The sequence below is a fragment of the Pseudopodoces humilis genome, chromosome 10, assembly GCF_049639895.1.
Source record: "Pseudopodoces humilis isolate 2021_Gansu_Grassland_sample_001 chromosome 10, ASM4963989v1, whole genome shotgun sequence".
Classification (NCBI taxonomy): Eukaryota; Metazoa; Chordata; class Aves; order Passeriformes; family Paridae; genus Pseudopodoces; species Pseudopodoces humilis.
In genome coordinates, this window is record NC_142209.1 from 19,849,163 (window position 1) to 19,868,232 (window position 19,070).

At 39.1% G+C, this 19,070-nt stretch overlaps 1 protein-coding gene across 1 annotated transcript in view; it reads left to right on the forward strand.

The window, feature by feature from the left end:
* Nucleotides 1-19,070, forward strand: part of LOC102113671 (vitellogenin-1-like) — a 42,982-nt gene that overhangs the window by 21,496 nt on the left and 2,416 nt on the right. The window contains exons 20-35 of the mRNA XM_088060576.1: nt 4,467-4,611; nt 6,134-6,353; nt 7,225-7,394; nt 8,033-8,451; nt 8,806-9,226; nt 9,309-9,365; nt 10,181-10,426; nt 11,435-11,641; nt 12,688-12,830; nt 13,332-13,470; nt 14,638-14,773; nt 15,464-15,650; nt 16,053-16,150; nt 16,721-16,815; nt 16,916-17,075; nt 18,245-18,406. Of these exons, the coding sequence (XP_087916702.1) occupies nt 4,467-4,611; nt 6,134-6,353; nt 7,225-7,394; nt 8,033-8,451; nt 8,806-9,226; nt 9,309-9,365; nt 10,181-10,426; nt 11,435-11,641; nt 12,688-12,830; nt 13,332-13,470; nt 14,638-14,773; nt 15,464-15,650; nt 16,053-16,150; nt 16,721-16,815; nt 16,916-17,075; nt 18,245-18,406 (3,005 nt within the window). The remainder of the gene's footprint in view (nt 1-4,466; nt 4,612-6,133; nt 6,354-7,224; nt 7,395-8,032; nt 8,452-8,805; nt 9,227-9,308; nt 9,366-10,180; nt 10,427-11,434; nt 11,642-12,687; nt 12,831-13,331; nt 13,471-14,637; nt 14,774-15,463; nt 15,651-16,052; nt 16,151-16,720; nt 16,816-16,915; nt 17,076-18,244; nt 18,407-19,070) is intronic.

Genomic DNA, 19,070 nt, shown 5'->3' on the forward strand with positions numbered 1-19,070 from the left:
AAGGAATCAAAGTGGTAGACCAAACTTAGGAAACCCTCACACATGCACACATGAAAAAAAACTGAGAAAGAGAAGCTGAAAATTCATCACAAAGGAAAAAGCTTCACTGACAATAGAAATTGACGATTACACAAACCACTGAAATGTTAACAGGTTTCTGCTCTAGGAATACAGCAGTAACAAAAGAGCTCAGTTGGTTGATCCAGCTGCAATTAGCATTCATGGCTGCTGGCCCAGAGACGCTCTGCAGGTCTCCTCAATTTAGCCACCAGTTAGGCTCATCATTATTTCCCCTTCTCCTTCAATAGCCACTGACCATTTGACATCTCATCTTCCTCCCTAAGACAATTCCTCCACTCCATCAAGTGTGGTTGTAACAAGGGTCCCTCCATGCAGAGGTAGGGAGGGTCTCAGCATTACAGAGATGAAAAGTTAGCTGCATGGGGTTTTTTGGTTCAGTTTCTTATGGAGGCCAGGACAGTCTGCTCCTAAGGCAATCAGGGACTGCAGGCAACAGCTCTCACTAGTTCCCAATGTTAGAGAGGGTGAGGCAGCTATTAATGAACTCAATAAGCACACTGAACTGAAATGAGAATATTGAATACTGATAGGGAGTTTAGAGCCTCAAGCAGAGAGAAATTTTAACAGAAGGATCCTCCCTGCAAATAAATAAAAAATAGTCTCTTTTGGCTTAAGGGGAGATCAAATGAGACACAAAAAGGGTTAAATACATTGTCATAAAGCAGAAAGCAACTCAGTGTCAGAAACAAGGTATTACAGCAGAGAAGCCCATGAGTTCCAGCACAAACCCTGCTCTAGACCCTGCAGCATTACCATTTATAAAGTGAAGTAGTCACTTGGAAATAGCTCCATAATGCCAAGAATATGAGAAAGCTAATAGTCACTAGATGACTTCTAGCACCATCAATTTCTCTCCAAAAAGCATTCCCATTCACTGTTACAAAACAAATGGCCAGTGGAAACCACACAGAGCAATGAAACAGCAATGAGTGCAAGTGAAGGCAAAGCAATAACTGGAGAATGTAACATTGAACCACATCACTGAGGAGGTCAAAGACCAAGCAAAGTAAAATCTTAGAAACATGAAAAGAAATGAGCAGGCATGGTAGAGAGAAAGGAGAAATATATATCTATATAGATAAAGATATATAGATATATCTATATATAGCTATATAGACTGAGTTTAAAATTTTAGTTGAACATAGTCTTTTTCTTTCTTTTGCATAGATATACCAAATAATAAAGATCCAATTGAAGTCAGTATTTTAGAGATATTGTGACACCTTCCCTTGTTAGCTTTAAATTCCCCATTTAAAGAAAGCTACTGATCTTTCTTGTATTTGTGAGCTCCGTTCAAAATATTTTAGTATTGGGCACTATCTTGATGGTCAGCAGGTTACCTTCTATAGTCCCATCTCATTAAAGCTAGACAGGATATGATATTATTTTCCCCAACATATCTCATATTCAGACACATGAAGCAAACAGTTTTCAACAGCATTAAGTTCATTTATATCCTACACACCATAAAGGTTATAACCTGTCACAGCAGTGGGATTTATATAAATTTTCAAGAGCCAAAGAGAAATTCAGGTAAGTAATCACAAGCTCAAAAAGAAAAAAAAAGAAAACTTTGGTGATAGAGAGGTTGCATTCCCAAGACAAATCAGCACATTATGGGCTCAAGTCTCTCTATAGCAAAAATCAGAGCACAGTAATTAATCGTACTATGGAGAGAATATATAGCATGTGTTTCAATTCAATCTTATCAAAATTTAATTAAAAATAATGGTTATTTTTAAGGCTCTTTTAGCATAATTATTTAGTATACTACAGATGGCTACTTCAACATACTTTTAAACAAAATTTACAAGAAGTAAAAATCAAATAAATTTCAGGGGAAATTAGAGCTCTGTGATTAAAGTATAAATATGGAGAGCTGCCAGAGAATGCACTTTGCTAATATACCACATATTCATAATGACAGCGTACTGAAGTATATATATAATCATGGCTCGAGCTTGTATCATAAGGTTTTTTGTTTATTTTAGCTGTAGGATAAGCAGAAATTTCTTCACATAGGCATCTTATTTATAAAATGAAACAGGTAATTAGAAAACTCCTTTACCAACATGAATACATACCTCTATACATCTATAGCAGAAAATGCAGAAGAGGCAGCTTAGACTGTGATCTTGTTGAGGCAGTGAGGTGTGTCTGGAGGGCAGAAAAGGGAAACAGGTGGGGCTCCAAGTCTCTCTTTTTATAACACCTTTGCACCAAAGTTGGAAAGGAGATGTGTAGGAAAGGCAGAATATTTTATTTCACCACATCAGAAAGAGAGCTAAGGATCTGGCTGACTGATTGTATCTTGTTTCTCATTTGTTTACATGTGATGTCACACCTGGGAAAATAGTTTTTCATTGATTGCTTTTTGTTCTAACAGACATTTGAGGTCTTCTGTCCCCATGTTAGGGATGTGTGTAAGGCCACACTCACTGAAACATCAGTGGGTCCAACATAGCTGAGTTGCTTGTCCCTTACCCCTGCAGTGAGTTTGACTTATATTATAGCACAGCTTCTTCTCTCATCCAAAAATGCACTAATACATATTGGAAAACCTCCTTTTTATTTTTTTCCCCTTGTGTGGGATCAGAGAGAACAGATTCTTTCATACCATAGCTTTAGGCCTTCTTTGTGACTGTTTTTTCTTGTTAAAGCACCAGAGCTGGCTCTTGTAGCCTATTTTTACTGTGCCGTGTGATTCTGCAGACATTGACACGTGTCACCTGTGATGCAGCTACATTTGTCCGCTCTCTGTGCTCAACAGGGAGGAATCGATCCTTCACTTTCATTAGGTGGCAGGAGTAGACTATTGGCATAAAAATACTAAAAAAAAATTGGAAAAGAAACCCCAGGGCTTTCTGCTTGGAGATCCAGCCTGCAGTTCAGTGGTCATTTGAATTATTGAATGGGATTAAAATAAAACCATTTCCCTTTTTGTCTCTTTACCCAGATGAACCATCTGAAATGCAAGTTGATTTGTATTTTCTTTTATCCCCTCTGCTTGTTAGGGAGAATATTTTATTTCAGATTCCATTCTTCAAGGTTCTCCTATCACCCAGCGTGGAGCGTTGCTGTCATGTCCTTATCTAAAAAAAGAGAGAGATGGAAAAGAAAACAAAGCCCACAGGTGACACACGTTTTATTGAGGTGTTCCACATGAAGAGCAATTGTGTGCTTTACATTGCACACAGCACGGTAGGAGCCTTCAAGAGGAAGAGAGGGCTATCAAATGAATACAAATTCATCTTTCAAATAGGTTAGATTGGAATTGCTCAGGCTAGTACAGTGTGGACCGTATTAAAATAGAGACCATTTTGAGACCATCTTCCCATTCACTGTCACAGCGGCCACCTCCATTGGCAGACCACAAAAGCCCCAGGGCAAAGAGATCAGCTTCATCCTTGAGAAAGAGCATATGGGGGATTTTGAGACGAATGCTAGCTGACAATGGCTAATAAGGTAGAGCTAGCACAGTGTTAATAGCTGAGGGAAACAGGTTTTTGTCTCTCAATAGCATTTCAGCATTTGAGATGCTTCTCTGACCCAAAACAAAACTCTCAGTCCACAGCACCATAAAAAGTTCCCTGAAGAATGTGGGGTATGAAGCCAGGGGTTCAGAATATTTTATCATAAGAGCCTCAGTCTCATGCTGCACCTTCTATCACTGATCTGGGATCCTGACAAATGCACTTAGAGTTCACAGCACTGGGAACAAAGTACTGAGCACATTAACATAAATAGGCTCTTAACCTTCCTGCACACCTCTCTTGACCTCTTGCCAAGTCATGGCCAAGCCATGAGTATTAGTGAATTTAAATCAAGCTGGAGACACTTACTTTCATGATTTCATGCTCCTTTCTTCAATTCTGCTTTAATAAAAATAACACAGGAAACAGTTTTCAGTAGCCACCATGTTGTTTTTTGAAGTTATGGCAGAATTTTTCCAAATATAATGTCAAAAGAAATTAGAAATAAGGCTACCTCAGTGAACACACAAATAATGAGTTTAAAAATTTTAAAGTCCAGGAGCTCAAAACGGGTGACTCAAAAATTTAATAATGTAATCCACAGCCAAACTTCTAAGTGTGTTGTTTTTCATGGTATTAGGGTATGAAGATCCAACCAGCTGTAAGGTTTTTATCCTGTACTCATGATTCTAAAATCCTGACTGGGCTATCTGCCCCTGAGATTGGTTTGTGTCTTTATTGACTCTTAGCAGTCCTTGAAAACACAGATAACAGGAAGGATGTTGTAAATATCTGTAAAGCAATTTGCAAGGTATGATACTTGTTGCTGAGTGCAGGCTACAAGGCATTATTCAGGTCTTTTCCTCAGCAGTGCTTTATCAATACTGGTTTCCTCTAATGCTTATTTTGCAGGTCTAAGACATTTGCTGTTACACGAAATATTGGGGATTTGGATGCTACTAAGATGACTCCAGTTCTTTTACCTGAAGCAGTGCCTGACATAATGAAGATGTCCTTCAATTCAGATTCTGCATCAGGCGAGACTGATAACATTTGGGTAAATGATGTCGTGTCTGAATACTCTTTTTTGGGCTTCTACACAGGAGGGAACCATTTCTTTTCTCGAAAGGGTACAATTCATCTCTGACCAATGCTGCTTCACTTGAAATAAGTCAGGTTCAATCTAATAACACAAATAGCTTTATAGTAACATTATTTTAAAATCTGGACTGTAATACATCAAATTTGCAAGACTTTTTCTAAAACAAAAGTATTTTCTTTGGTAATTAATTTTGCACTGCCATCTACAGGCCCATGATCTTTAAAATACTTCGCAGCCATTATGCAAGCATCACATTCCTGGGGCAGTCACAAATGTTCCACAACATGCTCAACTCAGAGAGCCAAATTTAATGCTCATAAGCATCCTGATTCAAGGATGGAGTGCAGTTTGGGTCATGACTTCCTGGGCCAGGTTTCTGTAAAAGCCAGGATAGGTTTCTAAGATGGGCAGTGTTGTGAAGGCATCGCTGTGACAATTCTTTCAGCAAAAGACTGACAGAGGTGAAGAATATTCTGTCCTGTTCTGGTTTCATTGTTATCCTGCAACTCTGAAGGGTTTTCAGGTAAAATAAGAGATGAACAGAGGACAAGAGCAGCACTTTCCTATGGAGAAGTCAATAGACAAACGTGCTATCAGTGAGAACAGTTTCCAATACCCTGGAACAAGCTTTATTCTGCTTTGTGCCTCTGTGCTGCCCTTCCTGAAAACTCCACAGTTATTCTTAAATGAACAGCAACTGAAAAATGGCACTGAGTGGAGCATTTCCCAGTATCACTAGAAATTCCAGGTTTTTTTGGTAAGGTTCATACAAGGCTGGAATCTTGTGAGATATGATAAACAGCATTAAAAAACTAATTGCAAACCTGAATTATATGTGAAATGAAAGCTTGTGTTTATTGTGTCTTTAGGTATTTGCTTCATTGCTTCAGAAAATCATAGTTTTTATTTCATGGATTTGATTCCAATTTTAATTAATTTTAATTTGTTCTTCTGTAAGCATTGCTTACTAGATGTAAATTGCATAGATTTTAGTGGAAATTTCTAATACATTATATGTTTTGACCATTTAATTTATATAGTGTCACATTCATGTCAGACCTCAGGTGAGTCAGAATTTTTGTGGACATAGTTGAAAGTTCTGTTGTCTGACACATCTAAAATCAAAGAAAAAAACTCCAGTCAGTCTAAAGCACACTCAGCTTTATCAAGAATCTGTTAACATTATCTAATATTCCAGGAAAACAAATTTAAATATTTAGAATTAATTTGTGACATAATTTTCCATTCTTATAGCCTGAAGCTCCTTTTAGGGTAGGTAGTCTAATCAACCCATTCAGATCAGAATTTTGTCCAGTTTAAAACCAAGTTGTCCTATGTCACTGCCTTGGTATCTCAAATAAACTGGTTAATTCACCCTGCAGGGTACAGGTAACTGTTACCAAAGTAAGGTACATAACATGCAGGTATTCTTCTCTAACTCAGTTGTCTGAATTAACTTGTGTGTGCAATCTAATAGGATAGACAGTCTGCAGAGGATGTTTCATCAGGAAATCCCTTTTCTTCTGGACATTCTTCTTCCCAAAAAGAGCCATTTGTTCGGTCCGTGTGCTTCAACGCAAGTACGTTTGGAGTTCAAGTGTGCATTGAGAAGAAAAGTGTGCACGCAGCATTTATCAGGAACGTGCCTCTTTATTACCTGGTTGGAGAGCATGCCCTGAGAATGACCTTCAAGCCAGGTAAATACAACTGGGCACAAAAAAGAAAATAGTGGGTGAAAATACGCACACACACAGGCATACAGCTAGATAGATACAGATGTATATGTACCTATATATTTTTTGCATCTTAAGTATCACTAAATCCACATTTAGAAGTACAAGGCCTGCCAGTATTGGCAACAGGCTACGCTCACAGCAGGAATCCATTTCTCCCCCAGTAGCCTGAGAAGCAATTTCCCAGCTCTCCCAGCAATGTCACTCAGCGTGGCCAGCGTCAAGCAGGGCTGATCTGTGCCTGCAGAGTGTGTCTGATGCATCCTGAATCATTGGATTTGGGATGCAAGCACGAAGCAATTGGACATGGGCAACAGATCTGATGCAGTGTCCTGTAGCTACATTCTAAAACCCAGACTCTAAAAGGGAATTATGGATTAACCCTGCCAGGATCTAGTCCTTAATGTCTTAATCCATGATCATAAGAAATAAAAGCACAGCAGGCCACTGAATCTGGCTTTCCTAAGTACCAAACTAATGGCCTAACCATTGGGCCATTCTGTAGCATTCAAGAGTTGAGCCTCTACTCCTGTCTGACGTTTAATTCATTAACCCATGGTTTATCTCTTTAAGCAATCCAATTCACTTGACTAAAATCTGCTGATCACTCTGTTTATTGGCTTGAAAAAATCCAGTATCATGGTCATATTTTAAAATTTTATTGCCATTATGTGCTTTAGCTATATGAGAAAATTTTGAACAAAGTTGCTCAATACCAATAATAATCATTGAATATTTATATTTGAGAAAAAATTGCTAAATTATGGTAAAATTGGCTTATTCTCTCATTTAGTTGCTAATAGTAACAGTAATACTAATTGTCATGAAATTTCAGTTTACACTGAGGCACCCATTGAAAAAATACAAGTCACAGTTCAAGCAGGAGACCAAGCTCCTACAAAAATGGTACGCCTAGTAACATTTGAAGATCCAGAAGCACAAGCATCTTCCAGAAAAGAAGCAATTAAAAAAGTGAAGAAGATCCTTGCTGACACTGATGATCAGGTACTGTTGCAAAATTCCACTTCTGGATTTGTGGGAGACATTACACAAAGCTTAATTTTATTCCTTCTACTAAGTAGCTTCCTTTGTTTAGATATTATACCAAAGTGGAAAATAAAGACAGACTTTTGGGTACACAACTCTCTCAGCAGGTCTTTTGTTGGCACTCACCCTTTCTGCAAACGAAAGACATTAGAAAGAGCAAGTTGGTTTTGTATGCTTTTCTGAAAATCTCTTGTAAGAAATAAAATAGCTGTTGTGTGGTCAAAAAGTAGTCTGTTATTTACAGCTACTGCAACTGCAGCAAAATGCTCTGACACCAACTACACAGCCTGCCCTGAGACAGTGACAGCTACAGCATTGTCATTACTGATACCAGTTACATGTCATTGTGTGGTCACCTGCTGCATTCTCCTTATCACAAAAGTGTTTGGGGCATTGTTCTGCTTATGTGTGGGTTTAACACATTATTATGAAATTGCCTTTGAATTATTGTGATGTGTTGCAAGAATGTTATCATGCATACACCTTGTCTTCTAAGGCAGCAGAGACTCAGAAGTGTCTGCATCTGATTTTACTTATGCCATTCTGCAGGAACACAGAAAAATAACTATTTTTTTTCCAATGTTCCCCTTGACTAGGGGACAAGAAAATATAGGAGGTCATCATCCAGTGCCAGCAGTGCCAGTGGGAGTGCCGAGAGTACAACGAGCAGCCCCTCCAGCAGCAGCTCTGATGACAGAGCATCACAGGGAGGAACCCAGATAAATCTGAAAACAGGGCAGTCCAAAGCCAAAGGAAAGAAGTTCTACCCCTTTGGGGGCAGTGGCGGTAGCAGCAGTAGTGGTAGCGGTAGCAGCAGCAAAAGCAGCAGTAGCAGCAGCAGTAGCAGCAGTAGTAGCAGCAGTAGCAGCAGTGGCAGCAGTAGTAGCAGCAGTGGCAGCAGTAGTGGCAGTAGTAGCAGCAGTGGCAGTAGTAGCAGCAGTAGTAGCAGTGGCAGTAGTAGTGACAGTAGTAGCAGCAAGGGCAGTAGTAGCAGCAAGAGCAGTAGTAGCAGTAGCAAGAGCAGTAGCAATAAGAGTAGCAGCAGCAAGGACAGCAGCAGCAGCAGCAAGGACAGCAGTAGAAGCAAGGACAGCAGTAGCAACAAGGACAGGACCAGCAAGGACAGCAGCAGCAGCAAGGACAGCAACAGCAGCAGTAGGAGCAGAAGCAGTAGTAGCAGCAGCAAGGACAGGACCAGCAAGGACAGCAGCAGCAGCAAGGACAGCAGCAGTAGCAGCAGCAGCAGTAGCAGCAGCAGTAGGAGCAGAAGCAGTAGGAGCAGCAGCAAGGACAGCAGCAGTAGCAGCAGCAGTAGGAGCAGCAGCAAGGACAGCAGCAGTAGCAGCAGCAGTAGGAGCAGCAGCAAGGACAGCAGCAGTAGCAGCAGCAGTAGGAGCAGCAGCAGTAGGAGCAGCAGCAAGGACAGCAGCAGTAGCAGCAGCAGTAGGAGCAGAAGCAGTGGTAGCAGCAGCCAGAGCAGCAGCAGCAGAAGCAGTAGTAGCAGCAGCAGAGGCAGTACCAGAGGTAGTGCTGGTAGCAGCAGCAGTAGCAAAGCATCTGGTATAAAGCATAAGGCTAAGAAGCAGTCCAAGACCACATCATTTCCACTTGCCAGTGCTGCTAAAGGAGAGAGAAGTGTCCGTGAGCAGAAGCCTAAAACATGGAGTAGCAGCAGCAGTGAAAGCACTGGTGTTTCCCATTGGCACAGCAAATCTGACAAACGAGCTGAGACGAACCACGTCAAGAACCAAGTGAACAGTGGCAGCAGTCACTACATTTCTACAGAATGGGTAAAATGTCTAATATTTCAGCTTCTGCTGGGAGGTGATCTTTACTGAGCTGTAGGTAATAACTTCTTTTGGAATTTTGCAGGAATCTCACCTTCCAAAAGTATACAGTCTCCGCTTCAGGCCTGCTCACATCCATTGGGTAGGTGCCTAATTCAAGTGCACATTGCCATGGTAGCTGCAGCTGATGAGATCAAGCCTTTTACTGAAAGGCTTTGATTGGGCCATTTCCCTTTACCATTCCATAATGCCCAATAACAATATTGATGATGTACAAAAAAAAGCAGATTTATTACTAATATGTTATTACACTACATCCTTTTGGTGTTGCAGCATTTGCAGTTCTCAAATTTGGGTTAGGACACACAAATGCAGCCAAAGTTAACACAGACCATGGGGGAACCATAAAGCAGCGGGACCTTCCAGTGGCAATAGTTATGTCCACAGTTCTTAGGCAACCATGGCAAATCATTACACAGATTTTTTTCAGAAACCAGGTTCAGTACACATTATGGCACAAAGGTATTTTTAGCATATATTAGAAGGGTGATAATGGCTTTTGTAGGTGTTACCTGTACAGCTATTATATATCCTGCATGTGAAAGAGGATGATTTATAGTGTTATTCATAAAATTGTATTATCTTTTTTTTTCTGGGTATGGATGTATTTGACCGTTTATGAAATGCCACTTTTCATTTTCCCTAGCGTTAGATCTGAACAGTGTGATGTTGTCCTTTGCAATCAGTGTCTAGCAGTCTTTCTTTCAGCAGAGATGTTGAGGTGGATCCGAGGCACCAACCCAACATAATTCATGTCTATATATGGAAATAAAAATATCACTCTAGATATGTCCAAGTCTGTTACTTATAAAGGGAGGCTGATAGCTGTGATTTTGATATTTACACTGTAAAACTAGAGGCTACCTCATAGATTTTTAACCTATTTTTATCTCATAGCATCCAGATCATAAAGGATCAAGCAGCTCATCATCATCTTCCTCTGAACTGGGAAGCAGCCACAGAAACAGCAGCAGGAGCAGCAGCAGCAGCAGCAGCAGCAGCAGCAGCAGCAGCAGCAGCAGCAGCAGCAGCAGCAGCAGCAGCAGCCGCCACCACCATGGAGAAAATTCTGCTCACAGCTCAAGGAGGAGCAAAAGAGTCAGCATTCATCACCACAGCCATGGCTCCAGCCTGACACGTGAGGTACAGCTCTGTGTGTGGTACCCAGAGTAGCCAGGCTTAGCTGGGAGCTGTAGATGTGGTGGCACCAACCAGCTGAGGAGGTTAGGCTCAGGAAGGACACTAAAAGTCAAGACTGTAAATTGAAAGTCAAAATTCATTGAGATATTTCCCCCTGAAAAAAAAAATTATTTTTTTTTAAATCCCCTTGTGTTCAGGCTTTTATTTGCCTGTTTCCTTTACTTCATTTCTGAAGGTGTTTGCAGTATGTGAAAGACTGGGTTTGGAAATTATACACGTTGAAGGGAATGTAGCTGTAAGTTAAAGAAGAAAGAATTTTCTTTTCCCTGTGAAAGCCCAGAATACAAAATCAGTTGCTCTAGGTAAAAATGAAGAAGAAATAAATAAGTCTGCCTAATTATTTTTAAATGTAGACTGGAGGTCATGAGTGCATGTAGAGTATAACTAAAATCAGACTTTCCATGGACATTACTGATTGGTAAATGTGCAGGTCCATTAAGCACAGATCATCTTTACCTTTATTATGCACTTAGTATTCTATAATTGCACTGCATAAAGGTATCTACATAATAATAGAAAAAATAGTTTTGCAAATGTAGGCAATGTCTGGGGTAATTCTGCTACTAAGAGGGATTTCAAAATATCTGATTGGCTTGAAGAAACTGTAGTATAGTAAAATAAGTTGTGAATGCATTTGCTACTCTAAATGTCTCTAGTACACATTGTAGGCAGCTATTTGAAACATGAAAATAATGAACAAAATCTTGCTATATGCATAAAGATAGCTTGGAAGCATCTTGGATCCCTCATGAAAATAATCACGTCTTTGAATAATTGAATTTCCAACCAAATTCATCCTTAACTGTTGTGGATATAGAAATAAGTACTGTAAACTAAACTGATGAAGGACAAGGGCTGCTGCCTGCTATCAGCACACATTAACTGGACTGCAGGCTCTCTGGTGAATACACAAAAATACTTAAGCACAGATGGTTGGGGACTCTTTTTCAGCGCAACTTCCTGGGAGATGTAATTCCACCTGGCATTACGATTGTGGCACAGGCAGTAAGGAGTGACAACAGAAATCAAGGTTATCAAGCTACAGCATATGTTCGTTCTGATGCTGCCAAAGTTGATGTGCAACTAGTTGTGGTTCAGCTGGCTGAAACCAATTGGAAAGCATGTGCTGATGCTGTGATACTGCCTCTGAAAGCACAGGTAAGTGCACAGGCAGCTTTGCACTGAGAGACATCTACAAAGCCCAGAGTAGGCACTGAGAATCTGCTGATTAGGAGTATTAAACAGGAAAGGCATACTTATTTTGAAATGTTTCGTAAAGTTTCAGAAAATGTTTCACCATTCTTTTGAATTAAAAATAGATAATATTAAAAAAAATACACACTTCAAAATCTGGCAAAAAATACTGATTTTTAAGATAAATCAAAATATAACCAGTAAAATAATAAAAAATATTTGAAAAATTGACTTCTTCATCACAATTTATTATTTGTTCTACTCTGGGTTCACTTCAGAGTTGAACTCTTTCTGGATGGAGTTGGATGATCCTTCTCGGTCCCTTCCAAATCAGACTGTCCTGTGATTTCAAAAGATTCATAACTCAAATATATTTACAATGTTGTTTTTCTTATATTTATATGAAAAGACAGACAAAACAAAGTTGGGTAACAGGTTGATGCCAAAGAGAGCATCATAAGTGAAGGAACAGGTCCTTACTTTTTTTTGCATATCCCTGTGTTGTGCTTCTCATGAGCTTTTTAGAGCAAGAGATGTTTGTGCAACAATTTGCAAACCTCTGCTTTTTGCAATTAACAGATTCAGCATGATATTCAGTATTCAAGAAAGTGAGGTGGGTTCAAATCAGGAGGTCTTGGGAAAGGCAAAGAGAAATTATAGTGCATTAAATTCTATAATGCAAGAAATTAAAGTAGAGTCCTCTTCTAGGAAAAAATACTTATTGATTAAGTTACCACATCTAAGGAAATCTCAACATGTTTCAGAGGCTGCTTTGAGACAGGAACATGTATATGTAGTTCTACACAAACCAGAAAACATTTTTCCTAGTATACCTCAGATTTTGTATGAAGAAGTCAAAATTTCTCTGTGAGCCTGTTGAGAGCAAAAGATTGGAAATATGAAGGAACAGTGCACAAATAAGTGAAAGAAAATTTTGCATTTTGAAATGCTCAAGGTTCATTCTGGGATTGTTTTCTGAGCTTTGGGTGACTGTTTCCCTGTTTACAAAGGCCAGACTGAGATGGGGCAAGGAGTGTCGGGATTACAGGATATCAGCAGTGGCCACCACAGGAAAACTGGCAAGGAAGCCAGCTGCACAGCTGAAGGTGCAATGGGGAAAGCTTCCATCCTGGATAAAAAAGACAAGCACAGCGTATGTAATTCATTATTTCCTAAGTTTTTATTTGACTTTTTTACCCTACTTGGCTTTTGAAAAACACTGAAAGAATTGAATGAAATTTTTCAACCCAAACATACTTGTGCAGAGAGTGCTTGAATGGAAACACGGTACACAAGTATTTTATGAATGTGTTCTACTTTTTCCATGTTTCATATTAAATTATAGCCTCCAAATATTTCAAAAGCATGTTAGATTTCATTTTCCATATTAAATTATTTGCTATTTCAGTTCAAAAGGCCTTTATGTTTTAAAATATTCTTCTATTCAGTCTCAAAAAATAACCATTTAAATAGGCAAAATAAAACCAGTATGTTTCTTCTGGATAAAATCAACCATTTAATTTGACCCAAAGTATTACTTCTTTGACTTTCCACTTCTTACATTTTTTCCTGACTTTTTGGATCTGCCAGCAGTCCTCACTATCCCATGTGTGCTTTTGTTCGTGCACCTGAGTTTGCCATATCTTATCTCCAGATTCATACGATACGTTCCTGGTGCAGCACTTGTGTTGGGCTTCTCAGAAGTACATCAGAGAAATCCATCTCATGAATTTACAGTAAGAGCAGCTGCAACATCTCCACGAACAATTGATACAGTAATTAAAGCTCCTGAGGTACGTTAAATTTTCATTTTCCCTTTCCTGACCTTGAATGATTTTCAACTTTGAAAGTTTTGACACTTAATGTAAAGAAACAAAAAGCAAAACATTCCCTTTTAGTGAAGCTGCTATATACCTGACTATATTAGGTGGGTGTTCAAATACATACAACAGTTCTCTTGATTTTGTGCTGCTTTGGGCCGCTGCAGTAGAAGGTTGAAAATCAGACTCTGTAGTCAAATACTTTATTTGCATTCTGAGAACAGCAGTGAGGCCAAATTGTCTCAAGTTTGACTGCTCTGCACTCACACCTTTATGCATTTTTACCCAGAGTGACTCAGGGTCTCAGAGCAGATAGAGGGGGGCCTTGAGAACACTTTGCACCATGCTGCAGCCACAAACATCATCTGTATGTGCTGGCACTCCAGTCCCACATCTGCAGTAGCCATGCTTGGTGTGACTGGCCTGAGCAAGCCACAAATACAACTCTGCTCTCACCAGGCTGGAGCAGTTAGTGGCCCTCTCAGAGCAGCCTGCACAGGCAGAGCCTGCAGGGTCCCACTGATTAATTGGTCCTTGTCCACCAAATCTCTATGCACCTCTTTGAAAAATTTCCCCTATGGATCTCTGGCAAATTAATAACAGCTAGCTATTCATACACAGAAACTTGTGTGTCCTTAGCCCTCCATTGTGCTTCAGTACTGCAGGATCTCTAATATGTGATAATAAAGAAGTCGGCATATTAGGCATTCATTTGATTCTCTTGGCAAGTATAATTCATAGCTACAGTGAAGGATCTTACCCCAATGCTGAACATGCTGGTTTTCAACCTTTAATGGATGATACTCATTTTTCCAAACACATCCATCATCTCAGTTACTCAACTTGTTGCCTTATTTTTTAAGAACTCACTCAATTATCACTTAAACTCATCTCTATCAGTTACAATGTTCTTAACAATATCTTATAAAGTCAGATATGACTAGAAGAGATGATGATGATTCCTCACAAAAGCTGAAGGTTAGGGTGCAATCTGCAGAGAGTAACACAACTGCAATTGTAGAAATGCATCTTCAAGGTGTTTGTATTTATTTCCAAGGTAAGAGTGGGGTTTTTTTTGCAGTCATATTTTGAGTATATGGTTCAATTTATCTTAATGTATTTTCATTTCTGCTTTTTCAGGTAACACTTTATTGTCAGGGATTCCGATTGCCATTCACTCTGCCCTTAGGCCCATCTCCAGCTTACGAGACTCGAGATATCACTGCCTGGAATTTATTCCCTGAAATAGCTTCACAAATAGCACAAGAAGATCAATGTAAATGTTACTTATATGTTTGTCTCATGAATAAGCAATGTGTGTAGATCCATACTCTGCCATAGCTGGGCCTTGCCTTTCCTGCTAATGGTCTTACAGGGAAGCATAGCACCTGTAGCCCTGCTTCCAGCAGCTCATTCCCTCACAGAGAAGCAGGTTTTTTGGCAGGTGAATGAAGAGGATTCAAATGGCTGTAAACATTCAGAGTTTGGGGCTCACTCCTGTCTTCAAGGACTAGAGGTTGCCTTTTTCCCCTCCTGAGAAGGTGTCACCTCTGCATTGAGAGGCATCAGGTGATGGGAACAAGACAGTCAGTGTATTTTCTGTCCAGTTTATTTTATTCAAAAAAAGGACCACAAACTAGTTGGTGCCTAGCATTCCTGTGGGAAGCGGGGAGTTTTTATCACAGTTTGTTATGGCAACCTGTTTCTCAAGAATATTGTACATTTTAGACCCTGCTAGTTTGAATTTTGTGTTTGGCATGCAATCAAAATCAATACTAGTATAGTCTAGAGCAGGTAGTTATTTTGTAGTGTTCTCATGTCCTTACAGACTCTGGCTTCTGACAAAGAGATGAAGTTTTCTTCCTGTTTGCTGGGTAGTTCAATCTCATAGAGGTGTCTTTCAGTACTTCACAGCAACACATACAGTGGTCATATCTGCCTCTTCTTTTATGGTTTTGTTTTGCAGCCACGTGTGAAATCAGGGAGAGAGACTTCAAAACATTTGATCGTGTGAGCCATTCATACTCTTTCAATAAAAGCTGCAACCTGGTGGTGGTTCAAGACTGTACTGAGCACCCAAAATTCATCATTTCTACAAGAAAGGTTGATCCTCAGTCTTTCTCAAGAGAGGTTCACATAAATACAACAGCAGCGTAAGTGTGGTTATACTGAGGCTTAGAAATCAGGTCTAAAGTTTCTCAGTGAGTTAGTCTGGGAGTGGGAGATACCTAGTTTCTAGCTGAAACTGGTTTTGAATGAGACATATGGGGACAGAATTTCCAGAAAGGATCTTCATCTGAGACTCTATGGTGTAGTTGCTCTTGTCTTGAATTCTACCACCACCAATATCTGAAAGCTTGCTTACTCAGTTCCCATGTTGTCTTTTCTTTAAAGGCTGAATATTAAAGCCTACAGTCCCAATTAGTTTTGCACTTTGGAAAGAAAATTTGCTTATTCATTCATTCAAATTCAGATAGTCACAAACAGCTATACTTTTCACATTTTAAATTTGCCACTAATTTATTCTTTTTTTTTTTTTTTTCCTTTTTCTGAAGGAACATCACGATCTGTCCTGCCTCAAATTCGTCTCTCCTTGTGGCATGCAATGAAGAACAAGTTCTATCACACAGTGGAGGTTCTGATTATGAAAAAAGTAAGCTGTGATACCGAGCCTTCCAGGACTGACTTGGGAACTAAATATCAAGATTTTATAAATTTCACAGAAAAATCTCAGTGTAAAGAAAACACAACTAGAATTAATTCAAAGAGAAAATTAAAGACCACTTTCTTAAGATTTGTATTGGCTTATGTTCGTGTTTCCTACAGTACTCTTACTTTTCTCCAGCATAATTGACAGGGGAATAAAACCCTTTCTTATCATATATCCAGGCTGGTGATTTTTCAGAAAAGAAATTCATGTCACAGTCACAGAGAGATGCTTTAGTTCAGACATTTAGCTGGAGTACCACCACTGTCATTATAATTTCAAAATTTAGCACACTGGGTACAGAAGTCAGTTCCAACTATAGGTAACAGCAGTAAAATATTTTTGAAAATGTATTATTTCTTCTACTTTTGTTTTTCCCCTCCACTTAAATATATATATTTAGCTGTAGCAGCAAAATGTTCATTGTGAAGGAAAATGCATTGTGGTGGGTTTTGTGTTACACAGTTTCTCCATTAATTTAAGATGATCACTGTATGATTCACCATCGCTTTACAGACAATGTTAAAATTTATAAAAATGGAAAAACCGTTACCGTGGAAGTTCCAGGGCTCGGACTGAAGAAGGTGACTTTTGATGGTGTAAATCTTCAGGTACTGCACTTTCAAGGTTGCTGCTTTTTTTCTGTCTAGTACCTTGCCAGTTGACAGACCAACACTTCAGCATTCACTACAAAGGTGTGCTACTTTCCAGGTTACGGTTGCTTCATGGATGAGAGGAAAGACCTGCGGAGTTTGTGGTAATAATGACAGAGAAAAGGAAAATGAGCTCCTCATGCCAAACCGTAGGCTGGCACACAGCTGCTCTGCGTTTGTTCATTCATGGGTATTGCTAGAAGAAACCTGCTCTGGTGGTGAGTGGATATGGAAAATCTTTATGCTTGGATAGATTATGATTTCAGTTCTGGCAACAGCTAGAAAATGTTTTTTTAAAGCAGTAGATATCTTTTACTTAGAAATTTCAATAGCAATATGTATCCATTTTAACTTTATTAACCACTGAGTGTTTAAAACACTGCTTATGAATATAGAGAATATATACTCCAGCAAAAGTCTTTGTCTAATGTTCAATTCAATGTTAAATAATTGATTTTTATTTCTTACATTGAGCAGCTTTTTCCTTGAGAGGCAAAATCAGACCTAATCTTGCTTCCACTAAAAAAAAAGTGTGATTTTCACCAATTTATCAAAACAGTTTCAGCTGTTGTCTGCAGATTTTCACCACACAGGTTGCAGACCATGAATGCAGTGTCAGGTCCTATACTCATGTAAGTTTCCAAAGTGCAAAAATATTTAATTTTTGTTCTGCACCATGTGAGGGTCCAATCTCAGGAAAATATTTAGAACTCCTACAGTAAAGAGCTTCATCTCACATGTAGCTGGAAAAACAATGTTAGACTCTTATAACATCAATACAGTTTTGTTTGATAAGTCTCCATTTACCTTGGACCTAAAATAATTATATTGAAGTTAATATTTGTTTTCTCCTTGACTTCAGTGGCAGCGGAATTGTACTTATCTGTGTGTCAGGAAACAGAGTCGTAGCTGGGATCCTGCTAAGTTACATTATACCTTTCTAGTGAGATAATTGCAACATTATAAAAATCATCCAATACAAAAATTATCCCAGTTGTTATTATATAAATGCTGCCCTCTTTTTTATCCATTCACTACAGCTGACATTTTTCCTAATGCAATGAAGTAGCCATTGTGCTTGCAGTATCTATTCTTAATAGCTTTCAGACATGAAAGATTATTTTCTGTGTATTATGTATTTCTAAAAAACTGAGTATACATAATTCCATTTGGGTTGTATTGTGCAATTAGATTTTAAAAATAGCCCCCTTTCAGACTCTCGTCAACAAACTTATTGTCCTATCTTGATAACCTCACTACAGTAAAAATGGTTTGTCAGATACCTGCGTTTTTATAAAAGCTGAAGAGAAAATATGGACCTTTATTATTGCAAGGATTGATTGGGATTTATTCCTACAATTCTAACTACCCTTCCTTTTCTTCCTAGGGTGCAAGCTGCAGCGCAGTTATGTGAAGCTAAATCGAAATCCTACTGTTGATGGTGAGGAATCTACGTGCTACTCTGTTGACCCAGTACTGAAATGTATGAAAGACTGTACTCCAATTGAAAAAGCTTCAGTAAAGGTTGGCTTCCACTGCTTCCCAAAAGGTACAGTATTTTTCTCCCTCTGTGTGTCACGTACTGCAGGAGCTGTCAGAGCACTCGAAAGAACAAAACGCAGCGCAGCCATGCACAGACCTGTATTGCTCCTCTCTGAGCTGCTGTTTTTAATCCCATTAGTATTTGCTATAACTGCTGACAGTGCTGGCCAGCTAAAAGCTAGGTTAGGTGATGGCAGGTAGCATCATCTGAGAAAAACATTTGCGGAGGTAAAAGGGGCAGCAGCGATCAATAAAATCACAAAATAAAATTTGTCATGTCTTCAGGATCTCCATAAAGTTGAGATAAGCAACACTGAGCCGTTTTATGTACATTACAGCCTGCAATTTCGTGTAGACCAGGGCAGGCAAGGCAATTGAAAGTCAGTCAAGTAGTGTGACATGAGTGCTGTAGTTAGACTGCCATGCTATGGCACTGTGCAATACATCAGCAAAAACACATTGCTGGAAGTTTCCCCAGATTGTTCCAGAAAATGGTTTGGTTTTTAAGGTATTTTATACACACATACTCATGCCCCAGATTAAAAAAAAAAAAAAAAATAGAAACCACGAGCCCTTTTCTCATTTCGTTTGTACCAAGAGCTGAGGCACTGTCTAACACAGATTCACACTGAAGTTCATAATCATGAAAGGAGAATCCAAACTGGAAACTA